At 31.2% G+C, this 19,040-nt stretch overlaps 2 protein-coding genes and 2 non-coding genes across 4 annotated transcripts; 1 reads left to right on the top strand and 3 right to left on the bottom strand.

The window, feature by feature from the left end:
• Positions 1-1,780: 1,780 nt before the first annotated feature.
• On the bottom strand, positions 1,781-1,853 carry TRNAE-CUC (transfer RNA glutamic acid (anticodon CUC)). The gene has a single exon. It is a non-coding gene; the product is annotated as a tRNA-Glu (tRNA).
• Positions 1,854-4,566: 2,713 nt separating this feature from the next.
• Positions 4,567-9,668, top strand: LOC109798664 (protein NUCLEAR FUSION DEFECTIVE 4). Its single transcript, XM_020359010.3, has 3 exons — positions 4,567-5,005; positions 5,082-5,872; positions 8,713-9,668. The coding sequence occupies exons 1-3, from the start codon at positions 4,673-4,675 to the stop codon at positions 9,188-9,190; spliced, it is 1,602 nt and encodes a 533-aa protein (XP_020214599.2). The 5' UTR covers positions 4,567-4,672; the 3' UTR covers positions 9,191-9,668.
• Positions 9,669-11,219: 1,551 nt separating this feature from the next.
• Positions 11,220-11,292, bottom strand: TRNAE-CUC (transfer RNA glutamic acid (anticodon CUC)). Its single transcript has one exon. It is a non-coding gene; the product is annotated as a tRNA-Glu (tRNA).
• A 1,812-nt stretch (positions 11,293-13,104) lies between these two features.
• On the bottom strand, positions 13,105-15,129 carry LOC109798670 (Pathogenesis-related thaumatin superfamily protein). Its single transcript, XM_020359018.3, has 3 exons — positions 14,917-15,129; positions 14,166-14,835; positions 13,105-13,589 (listed from the first exon to the last, which is right to left on the bottom strand). The coding sequence occupies exons 1-3, from the start codon at positions 14,966-14,968 to the stop codon at positions 13,274-13,276; spliced, it is 1,038 nt and encodes a 345-aa protein (XP_020214607.1). The 5' UTR covers positions 14,969-15,129; the 3' UTR covers positions 13,105-13,273.
• Between the last annotated feature and the right edge of the window lie 3,911 nt (positions 15,130-19,040).

The raw sequence follows: 19,040 nt of genomic DNA, 5'->3' as shown, positions 1-19,040 counted from the left end.
TTTGGACAGTATAATTTTTATTATATATATACATGTGTGTGTGTGTGATGAGACGTTGTTCTTATCCTTAACAGTGGCATCTGATACGAGTGTTGATAAGATGATCAACACAAATGTATGATATGTGAAAGAGTGTATATAATAGCCGTGTATCGTACAAGGAATTTTCTTAACTTTAACATTGGCGCTTGAGTATTGATATAAGATAAAAAAGATGTTGCCCTTTTTATCCCGATTTCAGAATTTTCTTACTTTTTTTTACTTTGCGGGATATAAAAAACCCATAATAATATAATTATTACTATTATTAATAAGTTTGAGGTATTTCATATTTTTATATTTTATTTAATAATAATATTTAAAAATTATTAATATTTACTAGATTAATTGATATTTGATTTTTAAATTTTAAGATTTAATTCAAATTTTGTTTATAAAAATAATTAATTTTTAATATTAATTATTATATATATATATTAAATCAGATTATCATATATATATATATATTATTGATAAGATAATTATGAATTTGCACTCATTTAATTTTTTTAATTACTTTGCTTTTCTTTAGGTCTCAGTTATTTATACTTCAATCCATATTTAGAGGCAGAAAATTAAGGGTGAGTTGTATCATGATTTATAGGCGGAACATCTTATCTTATCAACAACTATATTCAATTGCTTATGGGCTTATGGCCCACAAGCAGACACACTTTATCACGTGCTAGCTGTAGCAGACACGGCATGTGCCTACTTTTATTTTACGTCCTATCCGTACGCACGACAGCTGTTCTCTTTTTTTCTTTTTTCTTTCCCTTTCACAAATTAAACTATCCCATATACAAGAAGAGTTAACTTACGTTAAGTAAAAAATAATTAGATTTCAACTCACATAGTGTAAAAAATAATTACTTTTTTAAAAAAAAATCTCAAATCTTTTCTTTTTTATTTTTTTATTATAGAGATTTATTCTTTAAAAAAATTAAATCATCTCGAATCCGTGTGTTAATTGTTGAGTCATATGTGCCGAGATGAAAATACATTCATTTGTAAGTGTTTGTAATAAAAATACGTTAATTTTGTAATTGTCCATAATAAAGAAGTATTAAATTTGTGTGAGATATAGTCTGTTGAAGCGTTCAAGACATATTTATGACATGCTTGTCCAAAATAATTATCAGACTTGAAAACATGACAATCTCTTACTATGCTTGTGTAACATAGATTATTATAATACAACATGTTTTAACCAATATTAAAATTTTGTATTTTCAATATTTTATATTAGATGTATATTAATATATATGTATAATATTTTGTTGTAACCCTAATATGGAGATCTATATTTTCAAGTAAAAAATTATAGAAATTATTTTATTTTTCTTTTTTTGCATAAATATTTAGATGTTATTGCATGATAGATATTTTTTTTATTTTTTTGTTGAATATGTTATATTGTACTAAATATAGTGACCTATCACTTCATTATAAATATAACTTTAATTATTATTTTATATATTTTCCAATCTCAAAAAATTAAATCTCATTTGAAATTGATATTGTCATAACAGCTTTTTTTTTTTTTTTTTTCCTTTCAATAGCATCATTATAATTTGATCACAAATATTAAAAATAAACAAACATATAAAATCACGTGTTACAAAACTTACAATCATAAAATGATTCCTTTGTGGAGGGTAGGAGCCACCTTGCTTTAGCCGTCATGTAAATTCTAAAGGCCGTTAATTTTCTTTTCTTCACCTAGAAGAATTAAAAAATATTCCGTTGCCGGGACTTGAACCCGGGTCTCTCGGGTGAGAGCCGAGTATCCTAACCAACTAGACTACAACGGATGCATGTAATCCTAGGTTATGTTTAAATACATAAATATTCCGCGTAGCTTGTCGTTTTCACTGAAAATTTTAGGTGACTTGTACGCCATTTTTTTTTAAATAATTAAAGGATGAAGCAACACGACGAAGTACACGTGTTAAATGAAGGATGATTACATTATATATTATATTTATTTTCTAAAATAGATGTACATTAAATTATTAAACTTAAAATATATTTTTCTAAATTAATAAATACGTTTTTTATTTTCTAAAATTCAACTGAGTTTGCATGCATTATTTAAAAAGAAAGGACCCCATCAATTGTCTTGACATGTTGTACTCAAAACGAAGTCCACTAATCAACTTGCCCTTTTCTTTTCAAAAAATGTGACCCTTCATCGATAGACACACGGCTTCATAAATAAATGTGAAGTTGCACATCGCTTCTTCAATAGTAGTAATTAAATTCCCATTTGAATGAAAAGACATTGATAATATATAATTCAACAACCACTCAACCGGAGCGATCTTTGGTTTCCGTTTTTTGAAGGAAGAACTTTGTTACAAACTTACAATAGAATAAATATTTAACAAGTTTGAAACTGCTTTTGTCACATAGCCCTTGCTTCAAATATGAAATTTTCTGTCTTCAATTTTGGTGTATGGATCGAACTAAGCTATGGAGAACCTGAATTTCCAAAATAAGAGGGGACACGCAACGAAACGTGGCGTCTCTGATCATGTTTGTTTCCAGCTGGGGAAGACCTCTTTCTCTTCCCTTTATCTTTTCCATTAAAAGTAGTAGTAAAAAAAAAAATCTCTTATTTTCTCAAGCAATTTCTGCACCACTTTTAAGCAATTACTCCCATTAATATTGTTGACCCTTAGAAGTCAGAACAACATCCGTTTCCCATTACCGAATTCTCAAGTTTCAACATTTTTCAAGGAGGAGAAAAACAATAGATTATACTTATGTAATGCGTACAGAGAAGGTACACCACAATTAGTATATGAATAAGATCTATTTTATTTTTATCTTTTTCCCGATATATACAGTACGTTATGTTGATAATTTCCTTGTAAAAAAAAGTAGATTGATAATCATACCATATTCATGTGGTTGAGAAGAACAAGTTATTAACAAATGCAAAATATATCCCACAACGAATTACGACAGGCATATAAAGGGATGGAGGCTTAAAATAACTTATATAAATTCTTTAAGTTTAAATATTATTGTCCTACACAAAAACAAATAAAATTAATAAATAAAATTATACTAACAGAGTAGAAGTTTTATTAATGAGTTTTTTCAGCACATTTTTTATGGGACATTTATTTTTATTATTAATCAGAAACCCAATTTAATAGCTAGCTAGTGGAAAAATATAGTAAATATTTTTTGACCAATAAATATAATTTATAATAGAGTAGAAGTTTTTTTTTTTTTTTATAAATATTTTATTGTCTTAGAATGATTTAAGTTTAAATCAACTATATAAAATTGACTTGTAAGATGAGAGTTGTTTTTCATTTATACATTCTTTGATTGCCTTTTCTCTAGTCGATGGATTTTTATTAGGTTTTGTACGTTGATAAATGGTGATGGACTCTTTTGCATGATCTAGGATAGATAGTTCATTTTAAGGATTTATGATAGTTCTGATACCATTTTAGAATAGTGAATTTAAGCCTAACTCAACCTACAAAGCCAGCTTATAAGGTGAGGGTTAATTTTTACTTATATATTCTTTAATTGCCTTTTTTTTAGTTGACTGAAGACTTGAATTTTTTCCAATACTTTGATAATGTATATTTTAATTTTGAATATGAGATAGATTTTTTTTTTTGGTAGTGTGATGAATAAACAAACAAACAAACAGAAAACAAAACACAAAAAAATTAACTAGAGAATGTAGGACATGAACTCCACTGCCTAGTACAAAAATATGAGATGGATTTAGTATTAAAATAAATTTATGCAACAATAAGAAAATGCTCCTACATTGATTAGCCCTTTATACAAAAAATTGTTTAAGGTAAATTTATTTAAAGCGAGCCAGATGTTCCTTTTTCTTCTTCATTTTTTGTTTGATCAGTATCCCATGCTCCAATATATTTGTTTGATTATTTGTTCCAGCCACAAGGTCATGCTGTATTACCTATTATTTTTTAGCAGAATCAGGTTTAGCAAATTAGATTCGTAGAAGCGCGTACGAGTAAAAGAGAGGTTGAATTCAAATAGTTATACGTTAAATAAATATGAGTTGTTTTTTGAAAAGTTAATTGTAATTTTATTTATCCATTCTATATGAGGATATATTATATTATTTTCTCTTGATATAAACTATACATAAGCTGCAAAAAATACACAATTAAAATTAAAAAAAAAACCCAAAATTAGGTGAGTAATATTTCCATAAAAGTGGAATCAAACCTGGGTTGTGCTGAATTTGACGTCTCAAATAATAGGAAAGTTTGTTTCTTTCCTTCCTTCATTGCTTTGTTTTCAAAATAGTAAGAACCATGAAGTATCAAGTGGACAAGGCAACGTTGGGTCCCACCAAAGTCGTCCCACCTAATCTGCTTGTCAACAAAAATATCATGTCCAAAACTCCAAATGGGTACGATCTGAATGACGATGATGGGCCAGTACAATTTTTGCTCTTTTTAATTCACACGTTTCTTTCTGTTATTTAATTTAATTATAAAAAAAGAATCGGCGGTTCCCGCACAGTGATTGCAGTGCAAGTTGGGCGTGACGAAGAAAACACGGAGATTGCTATAAATAGAAGGCAAGTGTGGTGGAGTTGAGCAACAGAAATAGATTTTGATTGATGGGTTTGAGCAAAAGGTTTACGTCTGGAAGCAGGAGCAAATGGGTGGGTTTCGTGGCGGCGGTGTGGATCCAATGCATCTCCGGCAACAACTACACTTTCTCCAACTACTCCGACGCTCTTAAATCCCTCATGCACCTCACCCAGCTCCAGCTCAACAACCTCTCCGTTGCCAAGGACGTTGGCAAAGCCTTTGGGCTTCTCGCGGGCCTCGCCTCCGACCGCCTCCCCACTTGGGTTATTCTCCTCATAGGCTCCGTGGAAGGCCTAGTGGGCTACGGGGGCCAATGGCTCGTCGTTAGCCAGAGAATTCAGCCCCTCCCCTACTGGCAGGTAATAGCGTAATAATAGTAATAACTAATAATTTAAATTAAAGTATTTATTAATGGATTGAAATATGAAACGACAGATGTGCGTGTTTCTGTGCTTGGGAGGCAACAGCACGACGTGGATGAACACTGCCGTTTTGGTAACTTGCATAAGAAACTTCCGCAGCAACAGAGGACCCGTTTCGGGCATTCTCAAAGGCTTCGTAGGGTTGAGCACTGCTATATTCACCAATCTCTGTTCCGCTCTCTTCGCCGATGACCCTGCCTCCTTTCTAATCATGCTCTCCGTGCTTCCCTTCGCGATTTGCCTCACCGGAATCTTTTTCCTCCGGGAGGTTCCTCCCGCTGACGACGACGACGCCGAAGAAGAGCTCAAGTACTTCGGCGTCTTCAACGCCGTCGCCGTTGTGATGGCGCTTTATCTGCTGGCGTATGGATTCATCCCCAGCCCCAGCGCGTTGCTGTCTCGAGTGTTCGTGGCGATTTTGGTGGTTATGCTTGCTTCGCCGTTGGGGATTCCAGTGTACTCGTTTTTGAAGGGACGGCACGGAGCGGCGGGGAATGACGTGGAGGTGCAGCGAGTGAAGGAGCCGTTGCTTGAGGGGCGGGAGGTGGAGGCGGTGATAGAGAAGAGGGCGCCGGTGGTGGGAGAGGAGCACACGATCATGGAGGCGGTTTCGAGCGTGGATTTTTGGATCTTGTTCGTGTCGTTTCTGTGTGGAGTGGGAACAGGTTTGGCGGTGATGAACAATATGGGTCAAATCGGGTTGGCGCTGGGATACCCAGATGTGTCGCTTTTCGTGTCGTTGACTAGCATATTTGGCTTTTTCGGACGCATCATCTCCGGTACCGTTTCCGAGTTCACCATCAAGTAAGTCTTTTATTCCACGTTAATAATCACCTTGCATTTATGTATATAATTCCTCCTCACTCAAAAATTGATTGCATAATTAATAAAATTAATTAGCATTATTTAATTTTCTCAATCACAATTAAAAATAATTTTTCTATAGTAACCATGGTTAGTACTTGATGAGTTTTATGTAATCAAACTTATCTAATATATATATTTTTAAGAGTTAATCATTCATATATTGTTAGTGAAAAGTTTTTTACACCGACTACTAATCATATCTTTTAAATTTTTATTTTATTTTTGTTTTATTAAATAAACAACTAATATAACATTATTAAAATATATAATTAGTTGACAGTGTAAAACTTTTTTACACTGACAATGTATAGGTGATTAACTCTATTTTTAAAACCTAAACTTAACAAAACTTATGCAAATTTTTTTAGGAGTAGTTGATATTGTTTGGATCATATTTTGAGTTTTATTTTATTATTATGTAAATATATTTAATACAGATATTGTTAATATACATTTATACATATTATTAAAATAAAATTTTTAATCTAATTAGAAAATAATGTTAATCATATATATAAGAAATTGTACATAAATTTTATTTTTTAAAAAAAAATTCAGTGGTAATATATCGATAATAACAATATAAAATAATTTTATATTATTATATAATAATATTAGTGTGACTTTTATATATTTATTTATTATAAAAAATCAACTATTTATCATAAATGATAGTTGTGATTGGATAGGATTAAATTGTATTTTACTCAAAAGGAACTGGATAATCAAAATGTAGTAAGTTAAAGTGATTTAATGCTTGTACTCTGTATAGGAAGGAATTATACCTTTATCAAACATAAAAGAAAACAAAAAGTCACATAATGGAAATCCAATTAAATGATGATGCAAAATTATTTTACACCGTAAATGCATTATCTATTTTATTATTATTTAATAATATTATGGACAACAAAAATAAATGTAATACACACTAATATGATATATTTATAGTTAAGAAAAGTTATACTATTTTTAAATTATAAATCATTTTAAATAGTTAATAAATTTGTTAATTTTTATAATTATTATCTTAAAAGATATAAATAATAATTTTTGATTAATTGCCTGTATAAAGCTTTACACTTTATGTACATAATCATTAAAATCAAAAACAAAAAGAATAGTATTTTATTTTAACTTTGTAGGGGTAGAAATTAAAAAATTAAAATAAAAAATGGTGGTTGAATATAAAATTATGTTTAACATTAATAATCATAATTTAGTTTGAATAGCTTATAGTGTAACTAGATTTACATAATGAGAAATAATATTTTTTATGGTCAGGATCGACCCAAACATAAAGTTGGTCAAGCCTTATGCTTATAAAGCTTTACAAAGATATAAATAATAATTTTTTATTAATTGTTTGTATAAAGCTTTACACTTTATGTACATAACCATTAAAATCAAAAACAAAAAAATAGTATTTTATTTTAACTTTTGTAGTGGTAGAAATTAAAAAATTAAAATAAAAAATAGTGGTTGAATATAAAATTATGTTTAACATTAATAATCATAATTTGGTTTGAATAGCTTATAGTGAAACTAGATTTACATAATGAGAAATGATATTTTTTTATGGTCAGGATTGACCCAAGTATAAGACTGGTCAAGCCTTAGCTTTAGGCCCCCAGAATATTTTTTTATACTTATATAGAGCTTAATGAATTAGTTGTATCAATATTAATTTTAGTTTGTTGGTCATTGTCTAAGTCTAGTATTATAAGGATTGAGGTTTGATCTTAGTATTGTAATTTTTTGTTGAAAGTTTTTATTTTTTATTTTTATGGGTGACTGTTGATTTTCTTACTACATTCTCATCTTTAAAAAAATTCAACTTCAAAACTCGTTTTAGGTCTCAAAATAGGACGGATTGACCCTGTTTATGGTAAAAATTAAATAATAAATAGTTGTCTCTACTTTTTTAATAGTATTATCATAGGTATAAATTTGTCTAACTATTTATGAATTATTTGAACCTATTAATTATTTATCAAAGGCTATTTATTTAATTAAATAAATAAACTCAAATTTGAATTTAGATTTAATTATTTAAATGAGCTGTTTCCAAATTCAACAATTCATGAATTGATGAATTGCTTGTTTATACATGGGCTCATGAATAAGAGATAACATATCCATGTCGAGACGATCTATTCAACAAAATTCTTATATATAATTTCCACCATGTCTAGAAACTTTTGTTCAAGTTACGGTTACTACAAGCGAAATCAATCTTTGATTATGTGAACCGAAAATATTCGTTGAAGGAAAAAAAACTGATAATACAAGAATTATTGTTGTATATATTGACGTGACGTTAAGTGTAAATTCTTTATTCGCCCGTTAAAAGCTTTAATGATAGATTTGAATATTAATAATCTAGTACTTCAGCGTAACTTTTGTCGAGAAGCAGAAGAAAGTTAGGCATTAATTTGTTCGACTTTATTTCGAGCATGATTTGTCGGTTACAGAATGATTCAATTTGTCACTGTTTGGAGTGTGTCCTTGTAAGTTTAATTGTCTATTTTAAAAGGCCAACATTTGCAATACCAAATCCTTATTATATATCCTCTGCGCTGTATTTTACTGAGCCAGGGTAATAGTTTTAAATGTTGATTATATGGAAATATATTACATCAGTGTTAGATTCTCTGTCCTGTTAGACTTTGTATAGCAAGACGAGATTGATCTTTTTAACTTGTATTATTGTTGGTTCATAAAGTTTGGACTTTGAACTGTTTATGTTCATTTTTAATTCGAAATTTCCTTTACAGGAATGCTGCAACACCTAGACCTCTTTGGAATGCAGCATCTCAACTTCTAATGGCTGTAGGATACATACTCCTGGCCATGGCTATGCCAGGTTCCCTATACATTGGGTCTATTTTAGTTGGCATATGTTATGGAGTTAGGCTTGCCATTACAGTGCCAACAGCCTCAGAGTTATTTGGACTTAAATATTATGGTCTCATCTACAATATTCTCATCCTTAACCTTCCCCTGGGCTCTTTCCTTTTCTCTGGGCTGCTTGCTGGCATACTGTATGATATGGAAGCAACTACAAATGAGGCAGGAGGCAACACCTGTGTTGGAGGACATTGTTATAGGCTAGTCTTCATAGTCATGACTGGAGCATGTATTGTTGGGTTCTTCTTAGACATTCTATTGGCATTCAGAACCAAGAATATTTACAAGAAGATTTCCATGAGCAAGAAACCCAAGAAATCCTTGGCATCATCAAATAGCCAGTGATTCTGAATGGTATAGCATTCCTGGGATTGATGAAATTTATGCTCAAATGATATCCCAATATCTGTCAGCAAGGAAATCATCCTATCAGATAGTTAACTCATTTTTTCAATAAAGACAGGCCATTTATTTTAATTCCCTTTTGGCCTGTGTGTACTATTATTTTACTATGATGTGTTTGGAATTATTAGTGAGAATTCTTTTTGTTTCATATGGAGAGACGTATGTTTAGTTTCGTGAGGGTTTTTTGGTAGATCAAAAATATTATGCTCTTTGTAAGTTTGTTATCCGGTGTTTTCTCGTATTCTTCAAGTCAGTGTTAATTGGTTATTAGCGATAGTCATTGGTGTCTAAAGACCAAAGTGCGAAAGTGGCCATGTTAAGGTTGCAATCTTTGGCATTGTACCATGTGTTATAAGTTGTATTGTATTAGCAATATGTTGAATGAAGGAGACAGCAGGTGCAATATTTGATGCTGTAAGGGCATAAACATACTAAAAGAAAGAGTATCCAGATCAAATGGCATTTGCAGGGTGAAGACCAGTCTAGAGTTGGTTTCTAGTTTCCAAACTGCAGTTTGCCTTACGGGAAAATAACCAATTTTGGTAAGGGCTGTGATTGTCGTGCGTAATGACTAATTATTTAAAGGTTAAAATATGTTTTTAGTCTTTATAAAATTAATAATCTTGATTTTGGTTTCTTTAATTTTCTTTTCATCTTTCTAAAAAATTGTTAATAATTTTTATAAAATAAATAAATTTTGATTTTAATTCTTGTAAAATATTTCTTTTTATTTTATATTTTTGTAAATTTAAACTAATTATTTTATATTTTTATTGATAATTTTAAAGTGGATAAATAATATTTATTTTAAAAAATTTATAATTTTTTTAGAGACGTTAAATATAATAATAATTATAGATAATATTTAAGATGGTTACTTAACTTTTTAATAAATAAAAATAGTTAAAAAAATGATTACATAAAAATAGACTAAAAATAATAATTTTAGTTTTATAAAAATAAAAAATAAAATAATTTTTTTACAAGAACTAAAATTAAAATTTATTAATTTTATAGGGATTAAAAATATATTTAAACTTTTTTTTTAAAAGGGTTAAAGTAAGAGTTTCTTTTGTAAAAGATTAAAGTGAGAATTTGATTAAAGTTAATATAGTGTAATTTTTTATTTTCACCTTATTATAGTTTATTATATATCGTAAAAAATTTAAATTTTATAATAATTATTTTAAAATTCATAACTATTGTAGTTTCTACAGTTAACAGTATAAAATTGATATTAATCAAGATAAAAAAAATTAAACTCTTGAAATAACGATATGTATTGTTGTGAAAATAATAATAATAATGACCTTTATCTAAGATAGTAATAAATTAATCCATTTCGTCGAAGAGGGGGCAGTTATTAGGACTTTTTAAAATCGAATCAAACTGTTTCAAGCCTTTAAATTGATCTAAAAAAATTCGAAAATTATTTAAATTGAAAAATCACGTTCTTTATTCTTTATTGCAACTTGGTTCAAATTTTGGGCCTCATTGTGAAAATCAAACTAAATTAAATCATACTGCATGTTATTCTAATGCTAAATTTCAATTTCTACTCTTAGAAATCTCATTATCCTACCCTAAGCAACAACTCAAATGCTGTCAGAACAAAAAAAACATGAATTTAAATCTGATAATGATAGTATGTAATTTTATATGTATCATACACGTTTAAGTTATATTAAATTATAAATTTTTGACATTGGTGGAATGGCAATTATGACTAATTAACTATAATTTAGTTTTTTATATATATGTATTTTGTAACTTCATTCCTTCCAAATATGTAAATATCATTTAAAAAGATAATCATCATTTAATTAGTTATTATATTCTACATTGTGTAAATTTAATTTATTATTTGTCTAATTGAAAATAACTTATAAAAATCATATAAAAAAAGTTAAATAAACTTCAAACCCTCAAGCGCACCATCTAGTAGCTTGTGGTTTTGTAAAAAACATGATTCCGTTGCCGGGACTTGAACCCGGGTCTTTCGGGTGAGAGCCGAATATCCTAACCAACTAGACTACAACGGATTTCTGTGCCTTTATGTATTATTTTTTAATTTTACCAAGCATAATACATTCATGACATGCTGGTCATTTTTCAGAAATGAACTTGCTCTTAATTGAGTTCCTAATTTCTATATTTCCATTAAAAGGTAGCTTCGCCTTTTAGCTTTATCAATAACTTGGACATATTACATTCACTCCTCCTGGTATATTAAAAATTCATTTTATGCATAACTAATACTTGTGTATAATATATAGTCTATAGTCTAAAAATTTGACAATCATTAAATGATAAGTTTGGACGGGTGTCAAACTTTTAAGAAATAACTTTTAAACTTTTAAGGCAAGAGAACCGGAGATCCAACAATTTTGCTGAATGGAAATGCAGAAGATAAACAATTTACAACTCCATAGTAGCCTGACTTAAGACCAGTTTTTATAAAGATATTTTGATGTAAAATAATTCACTAATTTTAAAAAAATTAAAAATATAAGTTAATTTATGTTTATTTATAATATAAGCACGTATGTTCAAAACTAAACATCTATCTATATCCATTTTTATCAGTTTGCATGCTATGAAGAAAGATTCAACACCGCATTAAAAGAGTGAGCGATTGAATATATAGTTTGTAATTTTTTTTTTCATTCAATAATATAACTCGTTTTTTTCTTACATTCCTTCCCGTGCTGATTGCAATTAATATGGGGTAATGAGAATTTTAACAGAAATTAGAGGCCTGGTTTTACAATTTTCGTACTTTTCTACCAGAACATTTCTTACTAATAAGCAATTTGCAGGAAGATTAGGTTGGACAGATTAGATGCGTAGTTATTATTATTTCTGTTCCAGATGCTGATTAACAATAGCAAACCAAGGGCCCACATACTTTGCATATCTACCTTTCTCTTACCCATCCATAATTTCAACGAGATTGTGAAAGGTGTAATAAAATTAGTTTAAAGTAAATAGAATTATCGAATATTGCGAGTTTCAATTTCCTTGTAACTCAACAACTAGTAACCAAAAAATTTCGCAACAAGAAAAGTAAAAAAAAACTAGGCAGTCCACATGAAAATGAGTTGCTAGAGTAAAGGACAAATATAGCCCTAAGTTCCCAGTTTACATGATCTTAAATTAGTCTTCAAGTGACTATATATTTGAAATCACCTTTGTGGTAGGTCCCCTAAACGGCAGCATTTTGACAATATGATCATTCTTTTTGAAAAATGCTGAAGAAAAGGTTCACCAAGTTTAGTTAAAATACCAATTTAAAGCATTGGAATTAAAACACTTTCCATGAGATACGATCTTCTTATTGATTAATATTCTCGTTCTTGATGACTAACAGATTTGCAAAGGGGCATTTAGGCTCATTACACTGAAGCTAATAATTAAAGTTGGTGTTCAGCTATATGCCTGTATTCTATCTCTGTCCTCAGGCCTCATTCAATATTCTATTTTCTCTTTAGCAACGAGTTAAAACTCACAAAGTTCATCTCAGAATTCCTTCACCCGTAGCTGGGAAAAATACAAGACAAAATGCCAATCAAATTACTTGATTTAGCCGCAAAGTGAACCCTAATTGAGACGGAAGATGAGACCCTTGACAGATATATAGTTCACATTATGCTAAAAGATGTGTCGTCGGTGAGAAACTAAAATCAAAGGCATAGCCCCCACAGCACATGTATTTGTATTATTGGCATACATGTGAAACCAAACAAAGGCAGCCAAAAATTGGAGGAATGTGTTCGCTTTTTAAACCATAGTACCTGAAAAAGCTTGGATGGGGAGATAAATGCTCCCAAGATTAATAATATAAAAACATAGACTTTAACGAATGAAACACGGAATATTTTTTTTTGGCGAATCTTGGGGGTGGTGGTTTACAATCAGGGAGAATCTGCCAGCTTTCGTGGCAAAGCCAAAATTCTTGAAGCCACCATGAAAATCTAAGACCCATTTACAAACAAAAGGCACAACACATGAATGCTGGTGCAGCTAAAACAAGGAGAGAACTAGAATAAGCAAAAAGGTAGTAGAGTAGAGAAACGCCGTAGAAAGTATTCTTGTAGGGGAGTCTCCCATGGCTAAACCAGCTAAATAAGACCCATCTGCAAGCATTGTTTCTCCTCCGGATCCTGAACTTGATCCCGAATCCGTAACTGAATTATACACAACTCCCGAATCAGAACCCGTGTATACCACTGCTCCTTCGGATCCCGTTCCTGTTCCTGTTCCTGTCACTGTCCCTGCAGAACCTTGTGGTGTTGTTGTTGAGGTCATTGGGCTGCTCATATCTCGTGAAGATTTCTGACTGCAAAATCAAATCATGCATATACAAAATTATAAGCATTTACTACTCCAGTGATATTTACGGAGTTAATGCAACACATACACGTATCGTATAGCAATAGCACCAAGCACCAACCATCAACAAGACTCACTTACTAACATGAGCATTCAAAAGTTCTCCTTTGCCCATATGGAACACCCACCTACCGCACACATGCCGGAAAGAGTAAAATCTCACCACTAAAGCACTTTGTAAAGGAAAGTATTCAATAAAAAACACCAATGTATTTAATATCTTTAATATATATATATATATATTATATACAGTATAAAATACATTTGACATTTACCTTACAAAAGAAGAACAAGAATATCATGGAAGGATTTAGAATTGTTCTATCAAAACTCTCACTCAATAAAATAAGCACATAAAAATTTGAAAAACTAGAGTGAGTTTGAGTAAAGTAATTAAATGGAGGCAGAGTTGGAAAGATAGAACAAAAGAGAAATGAAAGCATTGAATGAGTAAGAAAAAGGTAACCGTAGGGAAATAAAATGAAGAGGGAAAAGAAAGAAAAGAAGAAATATGAAAAGTGACCTTGGAGATGATGGACAGAAGGTAATGGTATAATCAGCACCGGTACACGTAAAGGTACTGGTAGCGTCATCGTATGCGTAGCTATAGGACCTAGGGCAAGCAGCCTTGAACATTTCAGAGTAAATGGACGGTCTGCAAGTGCCCGGAGACCCGTACGCGCCGCTGCAGCAGTACTCCGGGCTTCCAAAAGCCTCGCACGCGCTCTTGCACGCGCTTCCCTCCGAGGCTCTCAGCTCCGCCGGGCACTGCTGGTTCAGATCCGACGTGCACCCCGTCGAGGCGCAGAGACCCGACCCGCCGCTGCCCTCCACGATCATCGGAAGATTGTACCCGTCCACCAGGCTCACGTCGTAGAAGTCCTGCCCGCCGGTGCCCAGCGTGAACTCCGCCAGGGTCGCCGGAGGAGCGGCTCCCGCGCCGTTGCATTCCACCTGGCCGGAGCCGCAGTCGCCTGTAAGGCAGGAACCGGAGGCGGATCCGTCGAAGCTGCAACCGGTTCGGCCCCAGAAGCGACCGGACCAGCCGGTGGGGGCTTGGAAGGCGCGTGAAGTGTCCTTTGCGAGCTCGAAGCCTGTGGTTTGGAGCGGTGGGCTACCGGCATTTGCGAGAATGCCTGGCCACACTGTGTAGTCGCATTTGTTTACGAATGTAAAGGTGGCAGCTTTCACACCTGAACAAAGAAGAAAGAACAAGTGTAACTAAGGAAACAAAAACATGGTTTGTGGTAGAAAGGAAGTGTGTTTTGTTTTACCTGCGGGAGTGAGGAGTAGGAGAGCAATGAGAGTGAAAGATAAGGGATCCATAGGTTGGACTTGTGTTTGGTAGCACCGTAGCAGAATGCAGGGTTGGCGCCACCTCAGTCAGTAGAAAGGTAAGTGTTTGGATTGGCTTATGAGTCTTGTGTTCTGTTTAGGAGACGAAGGGTAAATGCGCGATTCTACTATACAAGGACAATGAGTCACTGAGGGTTTAATATTGAATTATATTTATATCATACCAACATCCAACATCCAACACCCTTTTGGAAAGTCTATGTTCATCACCATTATTTCATCTCTAATCACGCTCATTTAACAACTCCCTTGCATATCTAAACTTCACTTTTGGATTTCCACATTTTTTCTTTAATAAAATGTATGTTTAATATTTTTACAGACATGTCCATCAACATTTAATATAAAAAATACCATATTATTTCTTTTCGCGGACGCTATATTCTTTAATTACTTTACTTCAGTTCTTTTCTTTTTCATTCAACTAAACTTGAAAATTCACGTTAGAATTGGAACCTAAACACGCAATTAAAGATAAATGAATTAAGGAGAGATTCCAGAAAGGTAAGACCGTGTTTGGAAGCAGGTAGATTAGATGATTGACCGTTAGTGTTGATGGATGGCACCTAGCAGTGTAGCAGTGGCACAATAATGTGAAAAGCATTGGATTCCACTATCCTCTCTCTTCTTTTTATGCACACAGAGGGACGCCATTGGCACTGTAACCTCAATTCCTGAAAATGTTGACTTTCAAACCCCAAAAATGTAAATAAAATACTCTGCTAAACTCCTCCTTCCTCTCCAGTTTCCATCACTGTTGCCCAACCCCAAAGCCCTTCTTTGTAATAGAAAATTCCTATAACAATTTTATTTATTTATTTATTGATAAGTGTGTCTTAAATGTGTAAAACAAAGAAACCAAAATATAGTATTTTATTACCGACAAAAAAAAACACTGTTTTATTTAAGAGTTTAAGTTGATCCATATCGATGTACAAGCTAAATCAACCTATTTTCATTTTAACCGATTTGACTGAGTTTAGTTTGATATTTTTATTAATTCAACTATAATTAGGTTGAGTACTGAACCAATGAAATTATAATATGGTCAATCAAGTCCAATTTAACTTATTATTAATAATAATGAATATTAATTATTTAATAAAATCTAATGAGTCTATTAAATATAAGACATATCGGTTGATGTTATCTTTACTAACTTATCTTATGCGCATGATGTTTACAATCTAACTTTTTGAGTTTTATTTATTTATTTAGATTATGCACCTCAAATAATTGTTAGTGTAGATTAGTATATTGTTGTATTTTTTTTTATTAGCGTTGTTTGAGACTTTTGAGACATGTATTGTATCATTTGTAATTTTTAATGTTGTTTGAAAATGTATTATTTAACTTGAAAGATTAGTTTTTTTTTTCTAGTTAAATGCAAGATGAGAAATGAATCTCCGCAACTTTTTGTTCATTCTTCTACCTCCCCTTAAAAAAGCAAAGTCACACAAGTTGTGATTTAGATTTGTGAATTTTTTCTCTGAAGTAACAGAAACTTGAATTTTCTTGCAACGTAGTCAAAAAGAATTTAACACGTTAGTTTTAGGTTAAAACTTTTATTTGGTCCCTTATAATATTTTTTTGTTTCAATTTAGTCTCACTTTAATTTTTAGTTTTAATTTGGTCCCCAATAATTTAAATTATTGCAATTTGAGACTTCTGTCCAAATGATTTAAACGAAGTTAATTGTTGACCATGTGGATGTCAGGTGGATGCCATGTAGATGCATACGTGGCTGCCAAATTTCATGAATACACATGGAACCAGAACGACCCGTTTTGAAACCATAATGGCCCGTTCTGAAACCAGAACGGCCCGTTCTGCTTGTACATGTTATGTGTTAATTTTGCAACTGGAACGGACCGTTCCAAATGCAAATTGAACACACCATGAATGTACCAGAATGGGCCGTTCTGAAACCAGAATGACCCATTCTTGTTACACTATTGGTGTGTTAATTTTACATCTGGAACAGCCCGTTCCAGGTACAAAATTAACACACTAACAGTGCAACCAGAACAGGCCGTTCTAGTTTCAGAACGGGCCGTTCTGGTTCCAGGTTTATTCAAGAAATTTGGCATCATCTACGTGGAATCTACATGGCATCCACCAGGCATCTACGTGGCCAACAGTTAACTCCGTTTAAATCATTTGGATAGAAGTTTCAAATTACAATAATTTAAATTATTAGAGACCAAATTAAAACAAAAAATTAAAATAAAACTAAATTGAGACAAAAAAATATTATCAGAGACCAAATAAAGGTTTTAACCTTAATTTTAAGGACCATATAAGCATCCTTTCCCAGACAAAGCATAATGAATTTATGGTCCATTTGACCAAAAAGAAAATAAGCAGAATAATTATAAATAAATAAAAAAGTTAGGAGATGGTTATTAGTTTTGACGTTCAAGATTTAAAAAGAGTCCCCACTTTGCTCTCAATTTTAACTTATGCAAAGTTACTTTCTTTACAAAGAATATTTGTGTCGGATGGACGATATCCGTTGTCTGTTAGTACTTAATACATTCCAACATCTTCTCAAGAAATATGGAAGTATGTAAATTGCACACTTGTTGATGGAGGCACAGTTTTAAATGTTAAAGAAGTTATTAAGATTTCGTGATTTATGGAAACTTCAAATGCTTTTTGATATTGGAAAGAGCTGGCAAAGTAATTCATATATTTATAATTTTAAATATGCATTCATACTTCAATCCAATTTATTCATTTTAGAAAATATAAGTAAATGTAATGGATAAATAACTAATTACTTTTTCCTTCTTTTTACTTAGTTGAAAGTTAAAAATTAAAAATTTTAAAATACTGAATTTATTTAAAGAATTAATATTTCTCAACATATATTTTTCACACACACAGATATGGAAATTATACTGAATATATACTTATGAAAAAAAATTTCATCCAATCACATAAAAGTATGTTAGTTTTTTTTTTTAGTTCGTTAGACTATTAAATTATTAAAATTGGATGGAATGAGTTTGTTTGCTTATTTTATTTTTATTATACTATTTTCCAACGGCTTGTGATCCACAAACAATAATGTTGTAATCATTAAAAAAAATAAAATATGTTATCTTTAAATTATTTAATTAGATATAACATTATTTTCTATAGTGTGTGATGTGCAGACAATAATATTTAGCCTGTTTGGATTCCCATCAAGTCAAACAAAATTTACATCCAATTTTCACTTTCCTATAAAAGCTAATCTGTGTAGTATTATATAATTTCAAGTTTTCATGTCATTTATTCAAGTTCTTTTGATTATAACACCAAATCAAACATTAGTTATAATTTATATCTATCAAAGTTAGTTATAGTTAGTAGATAACTAACTTTTTTAAGTATTTTAAATACCCTTTTAATAAATCATGAGTTAATCTTTATTCATCCATTATACCATTATAAAGTAACTCAAACTCTACTTTGAACTATACAAGTCACAAAAAGTCTCATTCTTATTAAACTTGACAAACTTTTGTCCTTATTTTTAAGAGAAAACTTATGTATAGTTGTTTAAAAATAATTAGTGTTCCCTAATTAAAATTTAAGTTTTATTTAGATAAATATATGATTATATATAAATGTATATCGTCGAGATCTACAGTAAATTTAAATGCAAAATGAAGTAAAACTTCACTTGTAATTGAAGAACAACAATAGCTATATATGAAGAAGTGTGCTTTATTTTTAAGCTAATATTTGGGATATGGGAAACGGGCTCTTGGAGTTGACCGCCTCCTGGTCTTGAGTATTCTCTTCAGCTGAATTTTTTTTAAGCACTTTCGGAATCAATCTGTTTTAGTTTCTACAGTGATTTTTTTTAAAAAAAAAAAAAAGAGAGAAAAATTCAATTCCTAATTTAACAAGTAAAAAAAATGTATCACCCAAGACATTTGCCTGCATTGAAGAATGACTACCAGGGCAATGCTGACAAATCAATATACCAAGGCCTTTTTTTAAATGACAATATTCTCTTTTCATTGTTACTTTGTTTTTAATAACGTGG

Source organism: Cajanus cajan, chromosome 8 (assembly GCF_000230855.2).
Source record: "Cajanus cajan strain Asha chromosome 8, NIPB_CcT2T_4, whole genome shotgun sequence".
Lineage (NCBI taxonomy): Eukaryota > Viridiplantae > Streptophyta > Magnoliopsida > Fabales > Fabaceae > Cajanus > Cajanus cajan.
Note: the sequence above shows the minus strand (reverse complement) of the source record. Positions and strands in the feature narration are given on the sequence as shown.